At 51.5% G+C, this 21506-nt stretch overlaps 1 protein-coding gene across 1 annotated transcript in view; it reads right to left on the bottom strand.

Annotated features, from left to right (window-relative positions):
• Positions 1-21267, bottom strand: part of LOC138764921 (sodium/potassium-transporting ATPase subunit alpha-2) — a 29203-nt gene extending 7936 nt beyond the window's left edge. Inside the window, exons 1-14 of the mRNA XM_069941366.1 lie at positions 21147-21267; positions 20453-20566; positions 19240-19374; positions 16433-16550; positions 15243-15511; positions 14644-14842; positions 13913-14022; positions 7324-7458; positions 5002-5203; positions 3327-3502; positions 3104-3240; positions 2420-2570; positions 1131-1299; positions 758-912 (exon numbers count right to left, since the gene is read on the bottom strand). Coding sequence (XP_069797467.1) covers positions 758-912; positions 1131-1299; positions 2420-2570; positions 3104-3240; positions 3327-3502; positions 5002-5203; positions 7324-7458; positions 13913-14022; positions 14644-14842; positions 15243-15511; positions 16433-16550; positions 19240-19374; positions 20453-20566; positions 21147-21173 — 2097 coding nt within the window. The 5' untranslated portion in view covers positions 21174-21267. The remainder of the gene's footprint in view (positions 1-757; positions 913-1130; positions 1300-2419; positions 2571-3103; positions 3241-3326; positions 3503-5001; positions 5204-7323; positions 7459-13912; positions 14023-14643; positions 14843-15242; positions 15512-16432; positions 16551-19239; positions 19375-20452; positions 20567-21146) is intronic.
• Positions 21268-21506: the final 239 nt, after the last annotated feature.

Here is a 21506-nt window from a genome sequence, read left to right as displayed (position 1 = left end):
GCAGCCAGCGGGCCAACTCTCATATATATTTAATATGATCTTGCGGGCCAAACGGGCCAGAGTTTGACATGTGTGCTCTAGAGTGTACAGTTTTGCGTGTCTTATTTGAGAAAAGATGAGCTGGCGTTGGAGAGGGTTCAGAGAAGATTTACTGGAATGACACCAGGAATGAAAAGGCTAGCATATGAGGGATGCTTGTTGGCTTTTGGACTGTACTCTGAGTACAGAAGGCATCAAGCCATTTTGAATGCTGAAAGGCCTGGACAGAGTAGATGTGGCAAGGTTGTTTCTCCATGGTAGGAGAATCTCGGACAAGAGGGCACAACTTAAGGATAATAGGGTGTCAACTTAAAACAGAGATGCAGAAACATTTCTTTAGTCAGAGTGTTGTGAGTCTATGGAATGTGGCTGCAGGCGGCTGTGTGAGTGAGGGGTGGGTGTATTTAAGGCATGGATTGACAGGTATTTGATTATCAGGGCATCAAGGGATATGGGGAGAGAGTTGGGGAATGGGGCTGAATGGGATGATGGATCAGCTCATGATTAGAATGGGGAGCAGGTTCGATGGGCCAATGGGCCTCCTTCTGCTCCTATAATCTTGTGATCCTCTCCCTGATCCCCTCCAAACCCATTCCCAATTCCCTAAGCCCATCCCTCCTCCCCTTCAATTCCATCCACACTCTCTCTACGCATTCCCCCAATTCCCCTCCCCTGCCCCCTCGCCCTTCACCCCAGCTGACCCCTGCTGTGTCCTCACCATATCCGTGCCCAGGTCAATGCAGAGGATGGTAACTGTGCCAAGTGGGAGGGGGATGTTGGCCACGATGAACAGCAGGAAAGGCGTGATCTCAGGGATGTTGCTGGTCAGGGTGTAGGCGATAGACTTCTTGAGGTTGTCGAAGATTAGCCGACCTGTGGTGGGGACACAAGGCTTCAAATACTCATCCCAGCATCTACCACTCCCTCCCCTCCCTTCCACCCTCCACGTACCCTGCTATCCTCCCCTCTGCCTCCCCTTCATCCCTCTTCCCTTCATCCCCATCCTCCCCTTCATCTCCAATCCTCCCATCCTCCCCTTCATCCCCAATCTTCCCATCCTCCCCTTCATCCCATCTGCCCCTCTGCCTCACCTTCTTCCACGCCAGTCACAATGGATGCGAAGTTGTCGTCCAATAGGATCATGTCTGCTGCCTGCTTGGAGACATCAGAGCCAGAGATCCCCATGGCGACACCGATGTCTGCCTTCTTCAGGGCAGGAGAGTCATTGACCCCGTCTCCTGTCACAGCCACAATGGCACCCTGGTGTGTGGTTGGGGGAGTGGGTGGGGAAGACAGGAGATCCAGAATTAAAAGGCATACACACACAGTATTGAAAGGAACCCAGTGGGTGCCAATGGATGGAGTGAGTGCAGGACTATTACCCACCAGTGGAGGGCACTGATGGAGGGGGGTGCAGGACTATTCCTCAGCAGTGGAGGGCACTGATGGAGAGGGGGTTCAAGACTATTGCCCACCAAGCCACTGGTGAGGCCACATTGTGAGAACTGTGAGCAGTTTTGGTCACTGAATTACAGGAAAGATATCACTAAGAATGGAAAAAGTGCAGAGAAAATATATGAGGATATTGCTAGGACTTGAGGAGCTGAGGAAAATGTTAAACGGGTTAGGGCTTGATTCTCTGGTGCATAGGAGAATGAAAGGAGATTGAAGAGAATATACAGAATTATGAGGGGTATAGAGTAAATGCAAGCAGGCTTTTTTCTGCTGAGGTTAGGTGAGACAAGAACTGGAGGACATGATATGATGTTTAGGGGGAATTTCTTCACACAGTGATGGGAGTGTGGAACGAGCTGCCAGCTAAAGTGGTGAATGTGGGCTCAATTCTGAGATTTTTAAGAACAATTTAGACATGTACATGGATGGGAGGGATGTGGTCAGGACGCAGATCAGTGGGACTAAACAAAATAATAGTTTGGCCTAGACCAGATGAGTAAAGGGCCTGTTTCTGTGGCATAGCGTTCCTGAGAAAATCTGCGGATGCTGGGGTCAAGTGCAATACACAAATATGCTAGAGAAACCCACACAGCATCCATAAGAAAATAAAAGATGACCTATATTTCAGACGTAAGCCATTTGTCAGGCATCCCAAACAAGGGCTCAGGCCTGAAACTTTGGTCACCTTTTACTTCCTGTGGATGCTATTTCTTCCCTATTTGTGTTCCCACCTGCATGGTGCTCCCTGTTTGGTCTGGCCCATGGACACGGACACCAGAGCTGCGCATGGTGCTCAGAGATGCAGAGATCAGAACCATGCACAGTGCTCCTTGTGTGCCTGAACCAGGGAGACCAAGACTAGAATGTTCAGGGCTGTGAAGCTAGGGTCAGGGGTCTGAGGGGAGGGTGTTGGGGAGCAACTCACCTGCCTCTGGCAGCCCTCCACGATGATGAGCTTCTGTTGCGGTGATGTGCGGGCAAAGACGATCTCAGTGTGGTTGGCCAGGATCTGGTCCAGCTGCTCTCCTTTCATCTCCTTGAGGTCAGAGCCATGGATGACACAGGCCTTGGCATCTCTGGAGGGAGAACAGCAGGACAGAGTGAGGGAGTGAGACCATTCTCTAAAGACAGCCACCAACCCACAATGTCCCAACCTCACCATGCCTGGGTGTGCGTGACAGAATGATGTAGAGGGAGCTTTACTCTGTGAGTGATGGGATAGGTGGAGCTTCACCCTGTGTGAGATGGGATGGTGTAGAGGGAGCTTCACTGTGAGTGATGGAATGGGATAGAGGGAGCTTCATTCTGTGATGGGGCAGTGTAGGGAGAGGTTCACTCTATGTGATGGGATAGAGTAGAAGAAGCTTTACTCTGTGATGGGTCACTGCAGAGGGAGCTTCACTCTCTGTGTGTGTGTGTGTGTGTGTGTGTGTGTGTGTGTGTGTGTGTGTGTGTGTGTGTGTGTGTGTGTGAGAGATGGGATGGGTTAGAGGGAGCTTCACTCTGTGTGTGACATGACGGCGTAGCGGGAACTTCACTGTGTGTGTGATGGGTCACTGTAGAGGGAGTTCACTCTGTGTGATAGGATGGTGAAGAGCTTCAACCTTACCTGGGATTGACCTGACTGATGGGGATGTTCAGTCTCTGAGCAATATCCTCCATGGTCTCATTCCCCTCGGAGATAATGCCCACTCCCTTGGCGATGGCCTTGGCAGTGATGGGATGGTCCCCAGTAACCATGATGACCTGTAGAGAGAGGCAGCCACAGGTTGGGTTGGGTGTCTGGTCCCAGAGCGTGGTCATGATGGTTGGGGTGTGACCATGACCCTCACCTTGATCCCTGCGCTCCGACACTTGCCCACAGCATCGGGGACAGCAGCCCGGGGTGGGTCAATCATCGACATGAGTCCCACGAAGCACAAGCCGTCCGTTGGGAAGTTCAGCTCATCGGCATCGAACGGAAAACCAAGGGGAAACTGGTCAAGCGGGAGGCTAAAGTGACAGAAACCTGGAGGGGGGGAGTGAGGAGAGGGAAAGGGAAGAAGTGAGGGAGTGGGAGTGGAGAGGGAGTAAGGGGGAGGTGAGGAGAGGGAGGGAGGAGAGAATGAGGAGGGGAGGAGGCAGAGGTGATAGAAAGGGAATAGGAGGGTAGGGTGTGGAATGGGAGAGGGAGGGAGGAGACGCGAGGTGAGAGGGTGGAATGAGGGTCAGGAGCAAGGAGGAGAGGATGGGTGTTGAATGAGGGGAGAAAGAGGTGAGGAGAGACAAAAATTAGGAGAGTGAGGGAAAGGAAAGGGTGAGGCAAGAGGGGAAGGTGGATGGGGAGTGAGGGAGGGGTGAAGAGGCATTGGGGAGAGGAGATCCATAGATGCAGTGTGACAGAGTATAAAGAGGTGTTTGGGAGATAAATTTGGAAAGGTTTGTTGGAGCAGGTCACACACAAACACTTTAAATTTTTGCAGGAGCTTTTGCAAGAGACTCATGATGGACTGTTGTTTTCAAAAGGGCAACAAATGTAACAACAGGAAGTAGTAGTTTTGTCTGGAAAACAGAACTTACTGTCTGGAAGGTCATGTGATATTTGCAGGCAGAGAGCAGAGAAAAAAGAAGCTTTGCTCTCAGAGTGGGAGGGAGTGAGAGAGAGGAGAGACACAGACATCGGTTCCAGAGGGACAAGCTGGCAAGCTTTGGAAGACAGTCTGGTCAAAGGAGAGGACTGGCTGTCCGGTGTTTCCCTTGGAATAGGAGAAACAGAAAGGAACTCTGTGGTGACCTGAAAGAAAGAGGTTATCATCTGGAGAACCCTGAAGGGGGCAAGTTTCGTCAGCAAGATAATGGAATGGCTGATTAAAAAGGAATCAGTGTGGATGTCTTGGAACAAGAAAAACTCTCTCTGAAAACCAACAAGAACCTTTCTGAGTGGTAACCATTTTCCTGTTAAGCACCAAAGCCTGGTGAACTTTGTTAATGTTAACTTCTGTGCACAGTATAAGCATTGTCTGCAATCAATGAGATTAGACCATGAACCAAAGAACTTTGCTGAACTTGCACACACATTACACACACGTGCACTCAGCATTAGAAGTGGGTTAAGTGAGTCAACAGAGATAAGTTAAAGTTTGATTCTATTTTCATGGTCAAAGATAATTAAAAGCAGCTTTTGTTTAAATAACTCGTTGTCATGGTGCATATCTATTGCTGCTGGGTTTTGGGGTCCCCTGGACTTGTAACAGCAGAAAGCTCAGCATTTCCCTTCCATGGAGAACACAGCACAATCCCACCCCTGCCCATGGACATGCACAGCAGGATCCTGAGCTTCATTCCTTGCTAATCACGCAGGAGCACACCTTGCAGAACAAGGTCCCAGATCGCCCCAGTCAGGCCCAACGTTACAGAGGTAGATTCCAGTTCCATCCTTTCCCTCAACCCATTTGCCTCCCTCACTGCAAGCCCCTTGTTCACTGCTTCAGGTACATCATCATCCTAGCATGTCATCCCTGTACTCACCCAGGACTCGCTCGCCGAGCCCTCCCAGCTCCAGGTAGGCGTTTTGGAAGGCCTCGCGCACTTCCTGGTCCAGGGGAACCTCCTGGCCGTGCAGCAGGATGGTGGAGCAGCGTTCCAGGATGCGTTCCGGGGCGCCCTTCATCACCAGCAGGTGTAAAGGGCCTGATGACCCTTCCCCAGCCTCCACCTGGTGGATAGAGAGCTGGGAGGGGGATGGGGGAAGGTTAGTGTGGGTGAGAGAGGCATTACTCTGCAGGGCAGGCAAACAACCGCTCCCCCCACACACAGCCCCTCCCTCCATAACCACCCCCTCACTCCCCAGTCCCCACACACATTTCCTCCCCATCCTCCCAACTCCAACCACTCCCTTTCACAATTCATCCTTCCCTTACATCCCTCCCTCCATCCCATCCTCCTTTCTCTCCCCTACAGCACCTTCCCAACTCAAACCTCTGCCCTCCTTCCTCCATCCCCTCCACAATTCATCGTCCCCCTGCATCCCACTCTTTCTTCACCCTCCTCTGCCCTCCCCTCCATCCCTCCCTTCTCTCCCCTCCATATTCCTTCCCTCCCTGTCCACCCTTCCTCCATCCACCTGTCCCCTCCCTCCTACCATTTGCCTCCATCCCTCCCACCTCTCTTCTTCCCTACCCTGAACATCCCTCCCTCCTTTCCACTTCCATCCTCTCCTCTTCTCCCCTCCCATTCATGTTCATTCCCTCCCCTATACCCTACCCATCCCTCCACCCACTGGTCCCCTCACTCCTCCCACTCCTCCCCTCCACAATCCATCCTTCAACTCCCCACCCTCCCTCCAGCTTTCCCTTTCCTCCTCCTACCCATCTCCTTCCCTCAGCAATCCTTCCCTTCTCTGCACCCCAATCCTCCCTCTATCCATCTCTCCTCCTCCTGTTTTGTCCCACCCCTCCCTCTCCCCTCCCATGCACATTTATTCCCTTCCCTACGCCACACCCGCCCATCCTCTCTGTCCTCCCACACCTCCTCTCCACAATTCATGCTTCCTCTCTCCACATCCCTCCCCTTGTCCCTCCACTAATCCCTGATCCACTTCACCATCCACTCACTCCCTCCTCCAAAACTTCTTCCCTTCCTAACCCTACCATCCTCACCTGCAGCCTCCTCTCCCAGTTCTGTTCCACACCCATCCGCTCTGTTCTCTTGCATTCCCCTCTCTTCCATTTTTCTCTCTTCACAATCCCCCCAACATTCCCTTTGTTCTCCCTCCTTCATTACTTCCACTCTCCATCCCTACCTTTAATTCTCCTCTCCTCGACACATCACCCCCCTTCTCTGCTCACTTCTGTCTCTTCCCGTAACTCTAAAATCCTTTCCATTCCCACTCACCATTGTCATTTAAACACTTTCTCTCCAACACCTCCAGCCCCCACATCTTTTCCTGTACCTGAACACCTGATACTCCTATACCCATCCCTGTCTTAGTAACCCCCTAGATCCCTCCCTATCTTGGTAATCCCCTACACACCTCCCTATCTCTGCAACCCCCTTCATCCCTCCTTATCTCTGTAACACCCTACACCCCTCCCTATCTCTGTAGCCCCCCTACACCCATCCCTAGCTCTGTAGCCCCCTACACCCATCCCTAGCTCTGTAGCCCCCTACACCCATCCCTATCTCTGTAGCCCCCTACACCCTCCCTATCTCGGTAACCCCCTACACCCCTCCCTATCTCGGTTACCCCCTACACCCCTCCCTATCTCAGTAACTCCATACACCCCTCCCTATCTCGGTAACCCCCTACATCCTTCCCTATCTCTGTAACCCCATTCCTTGTATCTAACCTCTCACAATTCCCTATGATCTCCTCTGTCCCTCCCATTGATTCACCATTGATGTTGTGGCTTTGTCCCAAAGCCCTGCACTGACTTCCCTCAATTTCTCCTCCTCTCCCTTCCCTTGACACCTTTCCAAAAAGCCCTCCCTGTTGAACGTGTTCTGGATGCGACAATCTCCTTATGGAGGTGGGTTGGACTGATACCCTTGCCATAGTTTGGGATATTTGTGGACCTGTTCCCTTTAAGGCCCACCTTCTGGCCTAACCCCTTGTCCCAGTGATGGGACACAGCCCCAGATCTCTGGCTATGCCTCATCCAAAATGGGGAGACCTCACCTCCACAGCACACCCTCAGTGATGGGTGGGGGAGTTCCCTGCCTTGAACTTATAACCCTCCTCTTCTCCCCTGATGTGGGAGTTGAGTGGTGGACCTGACCTGGATTCCGAAGGAGGTCCCAGTTCCAGCGTGAGCAGAGCCCTGTTTTCGTGGTGATCGCCTGGAGCCTCACCTGGTACTTGTTGGTGGAATTGAAGGGGATCTCGGTCACTTTTGGGCTCCGGTCGCGCATCTCCCGCACAGAACCACAAGACAACTCAATGCACTTCAGCAGCGCTGACTCCGATGCGTCCCCTGACGTCTCCCGCTGCGGGAGGAGTAGTGGAGGGTGAACAGATTAATCTTTTCATTCTCTTTGGCCTCCTCTAACTTCTACCACGGCTCCAACCCCCCCCCCCCCAACCCTCGGCTCACTCCTCATTCCTCGTCCAGCAACCTCCAGCTCAGATAATGTACATTCATGGGATGTGGCAGAAAAATAGCTCAGCACAGACTAGAATGGCCAAAGGGCCCTTTTCTGTGCTATAATGTTCTATGGTTCTACATTCAGGGACTCCCATCACTTTCTGGTTCTGGAAGTTCCCAAGATACCAGCTTTGTCTGAGACAGGACTTCCTTTGTCGGAGATTGTGATCCCCCCCCTCTCCCCCAGCTCTAGATCTATTCCCCCAGATGTAAATCTCTCAGCATCCATCCTGTCAGCCCTTTTCCCTCAACCCCAATGGCCCCTTATTTCTCCCCACACAAATCTCTTCATTGCGGTAATTCCCATTATCTTCAGTACCTGTGTCATTTGAGGCATTGGCAGCTTGGATGGGTGGTAAAGTGGCTGGGATCCGGTGGTTTGACCGGGGCCTCGCAAGACTGCATAGTCAGTGCGTCAGGAGCTCGGCTGGGTGGGCAGCCGGGGCCTAGCGAGAGTCCATGGTCAGGGTTTCGGGAGCTTGGCTGGGTAGGCGGCCAGAGCCTAGTGAGAGTCCATGGTCAGGGTGTTGGGAGCTCAGATGAGCAGGGGTCGCAAGAGTGCACAGCCTGGGTGTCGGGAGCTCGGATGGGCGACTGGGGCCAAAACAAGGTGGGGGGGGGGGTAATCGACCTTTACATGGTATTGACTATTACACATGCATATAGGATATGTCTGCTGGTCTGCTTGCAAAACAAGCTCAATCACTGCCTCTTGGCACATGTGACAATTGAACAATATGTCTCCTTAAACGTGGAAACTGGAACTGCTCACAGAACTCCATGTGCTGTCTCACAAGTGTCCCGTAAAGGTGCATTCATCCCTCCCAACTCTTCTTCTCCGCCACACCCCCTTCCAAGAGAAGACCCACACTCTGTCACCATCTTTGGCGACCCAGTTAGCATAGCGGTTAGCGCAATGTTATTATGGTGCCAGCCTTTAGAGCCTCCAATCCAAAGCCCGCTGCGCAGCTCAGACGGCAAAGTCCTCCTCAGCGACAAGATCTCCATCCTCAACCGATGGTCAGAACACTTCCAATCTCTTTTCAGTACCAACCGCTCAGTCCAAGATTCCGCCCTGCTCCAGCTCCCTCAACAGCCCCTAAGGCTAGAGCTGGATGAGGTTCCCACCCTGGATGAGACATATAAGGCAATCGATCAACTGAAAAGTGGCAAAGCAGCAGGTATGGATGGAATCCCCCCAGAAGTCTGGAAGGCTGGCGGCAAAACTCTGCATGCCAAACTGCATGAGTTTTTCAAGCTTTGTTGGGACCAAGGTAAACTGCCTCAGGATCTTCGTGATGCCACCATCATCACCCTGTACAAAAACAAAGGCGAGAAATCAGACTGCTCAAACTACAGGGGAATCACGTTGCTCTCCATTGCAGGCAAAATCTTCGCTAGGATTCTACTAAATAGAATAATACCTAGTGTCGCCGAGAATACTCTCCCAGAATCACAGTGCGGCTTTCGCGCAAACAGAGGAACCACTGACATGGTCTTTGCCCTCAGACAGCTCCAAGAAAAGTGCAGAGAACAAAACAAAGGACTCTACATCACCTTTGTTGACCTCACCAAAGCCTTCGACACCGTGAGCAGGAAAGGGCTTTGGCAAATACTAGAGCGCATCGGATGTCCCCCAAAGTTCCTCAACATGATTATCCAACTGCACGAAAACCAACAAGGTCGGGTCAGATACAGCAATGAGCTCTCTGAACCCTTCTCCATTAACAATGGCGTGAAGCAAGGCTGTGTTCTCGCACCAACCCTCTTTTCAATCTTCTTCAGCATGATGCTGAACCAAGCCATGAAAGACCCCAACAATGAAGACGCTGTTTACATCCGGTACCGCACGGATGGCAGTCTCTTCAATCTGAGGCGCCTGCAAGCTCACACCAAGACACAAGAGAAACTTGTCCGTGAACTACTCTTTGCAGATGATGCCGCTTTAGTTGCCCATTCAGAGCCAGCTCTTCAGCGCTTGACGTCCTGCTTTGCGGAAACTGCCAAAATGTTTGGCCTGGAAGTCAGCCTGAAGAAAACTGAGGTCCTCCATCAGCCAGCTCCCCACCATGACTACCAGCCCCCCCACATCTCCATCGGGCACACAAAACTCAAAACGGTCAACCAGTTTACCTATCTCGGCTGCACCATTTCATCAGATGCAAGGATCGACAATGAGATAGACAACAGACTCGCCAAGGCAAATAGCGCCTTTGGAAGACTACACAAAAGAGTCTGGAAAAACAACCAACTGAAAAACCTCACAAAGATAAGCGTATACAGAGCCGTTGTCATACCCACACTCCTGTTCGGCTCCAAATCATGGGTCCTCTACCGGCACCACCTACGGCTCCTAGAACGCTTCCACCAGCGTTGTCTCCGCTCCATCCTCAACATCCATTGGAGCGCTCACACCCCTAACGTCGAGGTACTCGAGATGGCAGAGGTCGACAGCATCGATTCCACGCTGCTGAAGATCCAGCTGAGCTGGATGGGTCACGTCTCCAGAATGGAGGACCATCGCCTTCCCAAGATCGTATTATATGGCGAGCTCTCCACTGGCCACCGTGACAGAGGTGCACCAAAGAAAAGGTACAAGGACTGCCTAAAGAAATCTCTTGGTGCCTGCCACATTGACCACCGCCAGTGGGCTGATAACGCCTCAAACCGTGCATCTTGGCGCCTCACAGTTTGGCGGGCAGCAGCCTCCTTTGAAGAAGACCGCAGAGCCCACCTCACTGACAAAAGGCAAAGGAGGAAAAACCCAACACCCAACCCCAACCAACCAATTTTCCCTTGCAACCGCTGCAATCGTGTCTGCCTGTCCCGCATCGGACTGGTCAGCCACAAACGAGCCTGCAGCTGACGTGGACTTTTTACCCCCTCCATAAATCTTCGTCCGCGAAGCCAAGCCAAAGATTATGGTGCCAGCGGCCTGGGTTTGAATCCAGCACTGTCTGTAGGGAGTTTCTACGCTCTCCCCGCATCTGTGTAGGTTTCCCTTGGGTGCTCCGGTTTCCTCCCACCCTTCATGACGTACTAGGGCTGGAGGTTAATTGGGTCCAGTTAGGTGGCATGAGCTTGTGGGCCAGAAGTGCCTGTTACTGTGCTGTATGTCTAAAATTTAAATTTAATCACTTTATTCCTCTATCCATCTACTTTCTTAGCCTTTAAACTTTGTAGTTTACCTTTACCTCCCACCCCCTCCTGCAGCTCATTCCAGTCCCCACCACCCTCTGGGTGGAAAACCTGCCCCTCAGATCTTTAAATTTCTCTCACCTTAAACCCATGTTCCCTGGTTCTGGACTCTCCTGCCCTGGGAAAAGACTCAATCTGCCTCATCTGTCTCCTCCATAATTTCCTGAATGAGGTTCACCCCTTAGCCAGAATCAGCGCAACTGATCCAATCTCTTTCTGTACCTACAGCTCTCCATTCCTGATAAAATTCTGGTGAATCTCCTCTGCACTCTCTCAGTTTTACCACATCCAGAACTGTTCCAAGAGCAGACTGACCGATGTTTTCCACCTCCCATCTCCCTCTGGGTTCTTCCATTCTCTCCCATCCCCTCTCTCCCCCCCAACTCCTCCCTCTGGTTTCATCTGGTCTTTCTTCATCCCACTAATCTCCCTTTCTGGCAATGACAACCTTTGAATTCTAATCACCCTTCGACCCCTTAGTTTCTCCTGCCTCTCTCTCCTTTTCCTTTTTTGTAAATTTAGAGTTAACAGGCCCTTGCGGCCCATAAGCCTGTGCTGTGTGACCAATTCACCAACTAACTCCGGTACACCTTTGGAATGTGGGAGGAAGCTGGATCACCTAGAGGCATCGTACGGGGACACGAGTGAGGTAAAGTACAGACCTCTTGCAGACTGCGACGGCTGGTGTTTGTCAATCCTCTGCCTCTGTCTGCTTCACCAATCCCACCCCTGTCCCACTCTGTTCTCTTTACATTGGCTTCTCTCTTACACATCACCAGCCTTGATAAACGGTTTCACATGGAAACGTCGAACATTCCTTTTCTCCACTGAGACTGCTCGACCCGCTGAATTCTTCCAGCAGATGGCACTTGGCTTCAGATTCCAGTGTCTGCAGTCTCCTCTATGCCCTGACTCTTAGACCCAGTTGGCATTTTTACACAGAAACCAGAATTATTCTGGAAAAAAAATGAGCATACTCTCTCTTGGGAGAGAGGTCCCAATGTGGTCGTTTCCACAGGGACCCTTTTACCCAGCCTTCCTGTGTTGCGGCGTTTGTTGGAATGGGAACGTCGTATTTGTTAGCCCTGTTTCTTAGGGAGTGGCTGCAATCATTTTACTCTGAAGCCACTCCGTAAAAATGTTTGGGGGTCCCAGTGGAAAAAAATTACGGGATGGAATTTGCATAATAAATTCCATATTGACATTTTTACACTGCCATCGAAGCAGAAAATTTCTGTGTAAAAGTGCCTAGTTCCTCAGCCTACGAAGGCAAATGTTGAATGCCTTCGTAACTCCCGGATTCCCTGTGTCACTGTTTACAAGGTGATATGAACCTGCACCCCAAGGTCCCCCTCCCTCATCAACACTCCTAATGTCCCCACCATCTACCATATGCATACTGTCAGTATTTGTCATTGAAAGTGCATTGTCTCACACTTCTCTAGATTAAAGTACTATCTATCTTTTCCCCACCTCTATCATTGTACAACTTTCTTCACCATCTATCATTCACCAATTTTCCTCTGGTCTTACTAATCAGTTCACCTACATCCTCACCTATGTCATTTTGGATACAGGACAAAAAAAAGCAACGGTCCCAGCCCAATACCCAGAAATGCTGGAGGAACTCAGCAGACCATGCAGCATCCTTGGAAATAAAAAAGCAGGTGATGTTTTGGGCCTGAGCCTTTCTTCAGGAGTGCTGAAAAATCAGGCAGAAGGCCTGATAGGGAGGGGTGGGGTCATGGAAAGGGGAGGAGCATAGGTCAGCAGGTGATGGGTGGATACAGGTGGGATGGGGGAGCTGAGAGGTAATAGGGAGAGGGGGTAGAGGGTTGACAATGGTGCTCTCTGATAGGAGAGGGAAGGGAAGGGAAAGGGGTGGGGAGCTGGGGGTAAGAAGACAAAGGGATGAGGGAAAGAGAGAGAGACCAGGGGAGGGGATTAATGGAAATTGGAGGTCTATATTGATGGGGTTCGGTTGGAGAATACTGATATGGAATACAAGGTGTTGTTCCTCCAATTTAAGTGGCCTTGATTTGGTGGTACATGAGGCCCTGGACAGTGAGGCAATGGTGTATGGAATTAAAGTGGCCACTGGGAGGTACTTGCTGTAGCAGTGGACAGAGCGAAGGTACCAGCACCCTTTGGTACTCTACCCATTACAGACATTCAGTCAGAAGAAAAGTACACCATGACCACTACCCTCTGCCTCCTATCACTGAGCCAATATTGGATACTGAGGCCCAAACATTCTGAAACAGTTACTGTGTTGGATCTTGGATGCCAGGGTTAGCAAAGTGGTTAGTGCAATGCTGTTACAGTGCCAGCGGTCGGGGCCAGGGTTCGAATCCCTTGCTGTCTGTAAGAGGTTTGTATGTTCTCCCATGTCTGTATGGGTTACCTCTGGGGGCTCAGGTTCCCCCCCACTGTTTGAAACATACAGGGGATTGGTGGTTAACGGGGTGTAATTGGGCGGCACGGGCTCGAGGGCCAAAATGACCTGTCACTGTGCTGTAGGTCTAAAAGAATCAGCAGGACTTTATCAAAATCATCCAGTCTCACTCCATTGAAATTATAGTTTGCTTTTTGATTCTTCCTTCTCAAGCAGATAACTTCACGTTCCCCACATTAGACTCCCTGGGTCAGTTTCCCAACCCACACTCTCCTTGTCTGAATCAGTCAGAAAAGTCTGTGTGTATTCCTCGCATCTTCACATTAATAACCACAGGACAGGTTTAAGGTGAGCAGGGAGAGGTTGTGGCAGGAACCTGAGGGGTAACTTTTTTATGTAGAGGGTGGGCTGCTGGAGGCGGTGGTTGAGACACGTACTATTGCAATGTTTAAGAAAGAAATGGGCGGATGCATGGATCTGATGAGTTAAGAGGGATTCGGGCTAAATGCAAGGACATTTTGGTTGGTGTGAGCAAGTTCAAGGGCCTGTTTCTAGGCTGTGAAACCCACTGACTTCTGGATGATCAGCAGTTCTGACACAGAGTGGAGAGTGGAGGGGAAAGGCTAGGAGTGAGAGACTGGTGGCAAGGGTAAAATAAAGGGGTGAAAGAGGGAGGGAGGGAGAAGGAGAAGGAGGTGTTCACCTTGGAGATGGAGACGTTATCTTGGCCAGGTCGGAACACCGCTCGGTTGCAGAGGGCTGCGATCCGGGAGAGGGCGGCCCATGTGGGCGAGGTCTTATCGAAGGCAGAACCTGGGAATCAAAGGGAGTGGGGTCACTTAGGTTCACTTGCTCCTCTGCTGCATAGGTTGCATTGTCAATTTTGTGGCACTCACTTATAACCTCCAGCCTCTATACCCCTCCCAATCCTTGTAACCCTCTCCTTCAGCCTTTCCACCCCTCCCTATCCCATTTCCCCTCCAACCCTCCCTATCCCATTTCCCCTCCAACCCTCCCTATCCCTCTACCCCACATCCAGCTCCTACACCCCTCCCTATCTCTGTATCCCCCTCCACTCCTCCCTATTCCTGTACCCCCTGCCTCCAGGCTCTACACCCCTCCCTAGCCCTGTACCACAACTCTACCCCTTCACCTTTCCCTATCTCTCCAGTACTTCCACCCCCATCTCTGTACTCAACTAGATCTGTACTCCCCTACACCCCTGACTCCCCTCCCTATCCCCATGCCCCCCTCCAGCCCCACATCCCTCTCTATCGCTGTACTCCCCTCATCCATGTATCCTTCTCCAGCACCTCTACCTCTCCCTGTTACTCCTCCAATCCCCACACCCTCATCCCTGTAACCCCTCCCAGATGAGACCAATGCCTGGTGCTCCCAATGGGTCCCTCAGTCACCAGGGTGGTCTGGTCATACCGCTCTGGTCCTCTGTCGTGTCCGCCTCATGCACCTGGTTGTCGAACCACATGTGGGCCACGGTCATACGGTTCTGGGTGAGGGTCCCAGTCTTGTCGGAGCAGATGGTCGAAGTTGACCCCAGTGTCTCCACTGCCTCCAGGTTCTTCACCAGGCAGTTCTTGCGAGCCATTCTCTTGGCAGTGAGGGTGAGGCAGACCTATGGAGGGGGAGAGAGGGGAGAGTGAGAATGGGGCAGACCTGTGGAGGGAGGAGAGGGGAGAGTGAGAGAGAGAGAATGGAAGGGAGAAGGAGGGGGGGAGAAAGGGGTGTGGAGAGGGGGAAAGAGTGAGGAGGAGAGAATGGAGGGGAGAGAGGGAGAATGGAGGAGGGGAGTATGAGATTGAGGATGGGGAGAGTGAGATTGGTTGAGGAAAGAGGAAGAAAATGAGAGTGAAGGAAAGTGTGGAGGAAGGGGTGTTGAAGGGGAGAAAGGACAGTGCAAGGTTAATGCCATTAATGGGCTCCACCACCACCACCTCTGGCCCTCCCTCAAGGAGCCCACTGGTGACCTTGTCTCATTCCCAATCCCCTTTCCCCGAGCCCTGTCCCCAGCTTACGGTGACGGTGGCGAGGAGGCCCTCGGGAACGTTAGCCACGATGATGCCGATGAGGAAGATGACAGCCTCCAACCAGGTGTAGCCCAGGATGAGGGAGAGCACGAAGAAAGACACGCCCAGGAAGACAGCCACGCCAGTGATGATGTGGATGAAGTGCTCAATCTCCATGTTGATGGGTGTCTGGCCCACCTCCAGCCCCGAGGCCAGTGTGGCGATGCGTCCCATCACAGTCCGGTCTCCAGTGAAGATCACCACACCTCGGGCAGTTCCTGGGTTGGGACGGAGGTTAGAGACCATAGGGCATCCTGTTCCATCCATTACACACTCTTAAGGGCTCAGGTCAGACACAGAATGAAGCTTCCTCTGCATCAGATAGGGGAAGGGTGAGATGGGGTGGGGGAGGGGTGGGGTGCTAACGAAAACCAGATGAGTCATTGTTAATGCCATGTGATGGAGAGTGCCCAGATGGACAATGAGGTGTTGTTCCTCCAATTTGAAGGTAGTCTGGCAATCCATAAGATTATGGACAGATTGTCAGCATAGGAATGGGATGGGGAATTGATATGGGTTGCCACTGGCTACACAATGATCGCCTTTTACCTGTTGACCTATGCTCCTCCCCCTTCCCTTTCATAGGGCACATGTCAGACACACTGTGAAGCACCCTCCACCCATCATACACTCCAAAGGGCACATGCCAGACACACCATGAAGCTCTCTCCGCACCATCCCGTCCCACACTCGCAGGGCAAGGCACGGGTGGAGGGGTCACTCGAAGGATGTCCTGGTCATTTTACTCCTGGACCTGGTTAAAGGGGCCATTCATGGGACTAGGCAGTAGGCAATTGGGGGTTCATCCCAGTCTAACTGCCTGCCCAACCTCCAGGACACATCTGTGCCCATTGTCTCCAAAGAAGGAGCACTTAGTGTTTTTGAATGCACTGGAGGATTTACAGGATCTGTGGGCACCACAGGGGTTTGAGTGTGTTCTAGATAGTGATGGCCATGTCACAATTGGAACCTATAATTTGAAGTCCTATACTAATGTATTAATGTGACATTATGTAATCACTAAATAAAGCATCTTTTTGTTAAACAGGTAAAAAAAAGGGCATGGCTTTGACCCAGTAAAGCTCTCTACATCGACCCGTCCCACACCCCCAGGGAATGGTCAACATGGATCGGATTACCTTCCACACAGTTGGTGCTGAAGAAAGCGATATTCCTGGTTTCCAGTGGATTATCGTGGGTGAACTCTGGTGATCGGGTCTGAGGTTCCGACTCTCCTGTCAGCGATGAGTTATCAACCTGGTAAGGTTGATCAGAAAGTTGCCTTACTATTTATTGGTAACAGTTACCCAAGTTAAAATGGAAAGTCCGCAGACACTGCAATCTCCCTCCTCTCCTCTCTTCCCCTCCTTACATCCATCTTTTTATTCAGGCATCTGCCTAATCTTTGCTCCTAGTAACACACCAAAATGCTGGAGGAACTCAGCAGGTCACGCAGCGTCCACAGGAGGTAAAGATATGTAATCAATGTTTCAGTCCTGAGCCCTTCTTCAAGGAATGAGCAAAAAGCAGGCCTGAATAAAAAGGCTGGAAGAAGAGGGAAGAAAGGGCAGCAGGAGAAGACAGACCGACAAGCAAAAGGCCAAAACTGGACTTGGATAGGAAGACAAGAGAAAATTGATCAGGGGAGGGGACTGGCTCTTCATGCAGAAATAGAGGAGTGGTAACGGTAATGGTTAATGCCATCTGGTTGGAGGGTGCCCAGAAGGAACATGAGGTGTTCCTCCGATGTGTGGCTGGTCTCAGTCTGGCAGCACCTGAGACCATGACCAGATATGTTGGTATGGGAATGGGGCAGAGAATTGAAATGGGTGGCCACTAGATCTCCAATTATGGCCTTTTGCCTGTTGGCTGTGTTCCTCCCCTTTGCCCTTTCTTCCCTCCTCCCCAACCTTTATATTCAGGGACTTGCATACATTTTACTCATACCTTGGCCCGAAATGTTGATTATAAATTTTTACTCCCACAGACGCTGCGTGACCTGCTGAGTTCCTCTGGTGTTTATATCACAATCACAGCATCTGCAGACTTTCATGTTTCATTCAACTCTGTTCATACCTTGAAGGACTCAGGGTCAAAATGTTGGTTACCCTTTACTTCCTCTAGAGCAGTGGTTTTCAAACTTTTTCTTTCCACTCACATACCAATTTAAGCAATCCCTATGCCTTAGGTGCTCTGTGATGAGTAAGGGATAAACACGTATGGGAGTCAGTAGGTTGATTGGTAACAGTGCATTTGGGTGGCATGATGGACTAATGAGCTGGAAGGGCCTGTTACCGTGCTGTTTCTCTAAATGTTAAAAAATAAGTTCAGTGCAACAGTGAGTGTGTTGGCCATTACTATGGGAGGATTTGAACACAGGAATCTTGGTGAGTTTCAACCCAGGGTACTGCGCACAAATCCATTCCCATTAACCATGGAGGTTGTTCTTGCCACAAGAGAAGAGCAGAGAAGATTCCAGGGATGGTGCTATACGCAAAGTGCAGGATTTCCGACGAAGGGCTCAGACCAGAAACGTTGGTTTCCTTTTACTTCCTATGGATTCTGCATAATTTGTTGAGTTTCTCCAGCTCTTCTGTGTAGTACATTTGACCCCAGCATCTGCAGGCTTTCTTCTTTCACTCCAGTGATGGTGGGTTTGCCTCGTGAGGAGAGATTGATGAGATGGAGACTCAGTTTTTCATTACCACAAGAATATTAATATGTACAAAACTCAGGAAGGGTTTGTAGGCTGAGTGTGAGAACATTTCCCTCAGGTGAGGGGTCATGGACCAGTCTGACAGGGAGGAGTATGCTGTTTGGGAAGGCATTTCTTCACTCAGAGGCAGTGAGTCTATGAAGGTCTCTGCTTGGGGAACTTTGTTCATCCACTGAGCTAGGGAGCAGGGAAATAGGCCCTTCGGCCCACAGTCTATTTTATTCTACTTGCATCAGCCACCCCCCCCACACCCCCAGATTGTATCCCTCTGTTTCCAATGAACCTGCCAAATGGCACATCTTTGAGGTGTAGGAGGAAGCTGGAGCATCCAGTGAAACCCACTGGGCTCTGTAGAATGGGTTAATATTTACAGGGCATTCCTGGGAGAGCTTAATGTTTACAGGAGGACCGGGGGGGAGGTTCATGAGCACGTGGAGGTTTTATCCAGAGTACATTGATATTTGTTGATCTGTGTGGGTCTCATTCTCAGCCTCACTCCACACACTTTCTCCATCTCTCTCTCTCTCTCTCTCTCCATCTTTCCTTCTCTGCCACTCTCTCTATTTCTCCACTCTCCAATCTCACTGCCTTTCTCTATCTTTTACTCTCTCCTGCCTTTCTCCCTTTTTGTATTTCACTCACTCCATCTTTCTCAATCTCCTCCCCACTGTTTTCCTCTCCCTCCCCTTCTCTCTCCCCTCCCAACTCTCATTCTCTCCTTCCTGCCATCTTCCCCTACATTTACTCATGCTCCCCCTCCCACTCTCCCCCCACTCCTCCCCCACTCTCCCCACCACTCTCCCCTCCCCACTCCCCTCCTGACTCTCCCCCCCACTCCCCTCCTGACTCTCCCCCCCACTCTCCCCCCCACTCTCCCCCCCACTCTCCCCCCCACTCTCCCCCCCACTCTCCCCCCACTCTCCCCCATTCTCTTCTCCCCCATTCTCTTCTCCCCCATTCTCTTCTCCCCCATTCTCTTCTCCCCCATTCTCTTCTCCCCCATTCTCTTCTCCCCCATTCTCTTCTCCCCCATTCTCTTCTCCCCCACTCTTCCCCCCCACTCTCCATCTTACTGCTGTTCTCCAATGTTCACTCTCTCCCCTGACTTTATCCTCCTCCCTATTTCTCACTATCTCCATCTCTTGCCACCCTCCTCCCACTGCTCCCCACTTTCCTTGCTCCACCTGGTTGCCTTTCCATTGAAATCTCATTCTTTCCCTTCCTCCTCACCTTGCAACCATGTGAGGAGATGATCCGGAGATCGGCTGGGATCCGGTCGCCCCCCTTCACCTCCACTAGGTCCCCCGTCACCACCTCCTCTGCATTGATTTGGATCTTCTCCCCTTCCCGGATGACCAGGGCTTGCTGTAGAGAGAATGTGGGGTCCCGTTGGTGGGGGGAGGGTGGTTGTTGGAATGGGGAGGGATAGGGAAGTGAGGAGAGTGGAAGAGTAGAGAGAGGAGAGGGGATGGGAGAGGTGGCGGAGAGGAAGTTGGGGAAGGGTAGAAGGGGAGGGGGAAGAGATGAGAGAGGTAGAGGAGGATGGGATGGTGAAGAGTGGGATTGGGAGGAGAGAGGGAAAGAGGAAACAGGGAAGAGAGGGGAAGGGGATGGGAGATATAGGGAAGGTAGAGAGAGGAGTGGGGGGAGATGAGGGCAGTAAAAGAGGGAGGTAAGGTAGGAGGGCAGGGACAAGCAGGAGCCACAGGGACACGAGGGGGGGGGTGGCATGTGGGGAAATGTGTGGTCCAGTTAGTGCCAACATCCTGCGACCCTCTCTCCCCCTCCACCCACTCAAACCTTGTCTCAGAGCCTCTCACCCAGGCTGCTGTTGCCCGAGGCCATTTCTGACTCCTCGTTGGACGTCAACACGAGGACCTGTGGACTCTGCACTTGACCCCAACCTTCTAAGGGGCAGGAATCCTCCCTGCAGAATCTCCTTCCTTCTCTCAACCACATGCCCCACTCCTCCCCTCTAGATACCCTCACACGTCCAGCCATTCTCAACCTTTTTTTGGCTGCTCCTTTGGTACTCTGCTCAAAGTTTCCCCGTGAAGCAGTCCAGTCATTGTTTCTTCCTTACTTCACTCCTACCAGTTAAATTAAAAATATTTGTTATGTGAGATGAAAAGTTAACAAGGCTTTTACTTAAATATGCTGTGGCCCCCGAGAGGGAGTGCCATAGGTCCTCCATTGAGAATGGCTGCACTCGATGTCCCACCTTTCCCTTGTCTCCTGCCTCTTTCATGTGCCTCCTACAAACCCTGCCCCTCTCCCTCCTCTGCCTTTCTCCTACAAGCCCCTTTCATCCCTCCTGCGTCCCATCCCATGCTCGTGCACTTACCTCGTCCTTCCCACAATCCGACCTATGCTCTGCCCACACACCTCAAGCCTGCCCATATCCCTCCCATAATCCCCATTCCCCCACATCCCCTGCCCCCACCTGGGGCACCATGCTCTTGAAGGAGTCCATGATTCGAGAACTCTTGGCCTCTTGGTAGTAGGAGAAGCAGCCAGTAATCATCACCACGGCAGCAAGGACAATGCCCAGGTACAGCTGGAGAATGAGCAGGTCAGAGGGAAAAGTCAGAGGTCACAATTGCCCAAGCACTGATGGTCCGGTGGGGAGGAACGGTGGTGGTGGTGGGGTGGGGGGGTGGGTGGGATCATTATGGGTAATGGGAAAGATGTGGATTCTGGGAGTGGTGGGGGTAGGTTTCAGATCTCCATAATGGGGGTTGGATATTCAGCTTACTTCTGATAATTCTGGATCACTGGAGGTCGAGAGAGGTGAGGGCATTTTTGGGTGAGGGGGATGGTATTGGGTGGGGTTGGGAGTGCGTTAGGGATCAGGCAAGATTAGGAAGAGGGTGGAAGATCAGGGTCAGAGGTTAGGGATTGTGGTTGGAGTTGGAATTTAAGGTTGTGATTTGGGGTAAGAGGTCAGGTATTGAGATTGGGAGTTGGGTTATGGATTGATTTGGGGGTTGAAGTTGGGTCAGAGGTCATGTGTAGTGTTTTGAGGTCGGATTTGGAAGTTGGGGGGGAAACATCCAAGGGTTTGGAAGTAGATTGGGGCTGGAGTTATCTCAGGGATACCGGGTTAGGTTGGGTCAGATTCAGGCCAGGATACTCACGTTGTCATTGGATGGCTCATCTTCCATGGCAACCTGGATGCTGTAGGCCAAGAAACAGAGCAGGGCCCCAATCCAGAGCAGGATGGAGAAGCCCCCAAAGAGCTGGCGGCAGAACTTCACCCACTCTGGGGTGGTGGGGGGTGGTGTCAAAGCGTTGGGGCCCTCTAGAGCCAAGATTTCAGCTGCCCGGGGATTGGTCAGACCCTAGGGATAGAAGGGAGAGAGAGTGAGGGGGAAGCAAAGAGAGAGACATACAAAAGAGTAAGCTTAAAAAGAGGAAAAGAAAGAAGGAGGGAGAGAGAGTGAGAAAGATAAATATGGGGAGACAAAGGAAGGAGAATCAGAGGGTGGAGGGAGATG

Source organism: Narcine bancroftii, chromosome 5, assembly GCF_036971445.1.
Source record: "Narcine bancroftii isolate sNarBan1 chromosome 5, sNarBan1.hap1, whole genome shotgun sequence".
Classification (NCBI taxonomy): Eukaryota; Metazoa; Chordata; class Chondrichthyes; order Torpediniformes; family Narcinidae; genus Narcine; species Narcine bancroftii.
Note: the sequence above shows the minus strand (reverse complement) of the source record. Positions and strands in the feature narration are given on the sequence as shown.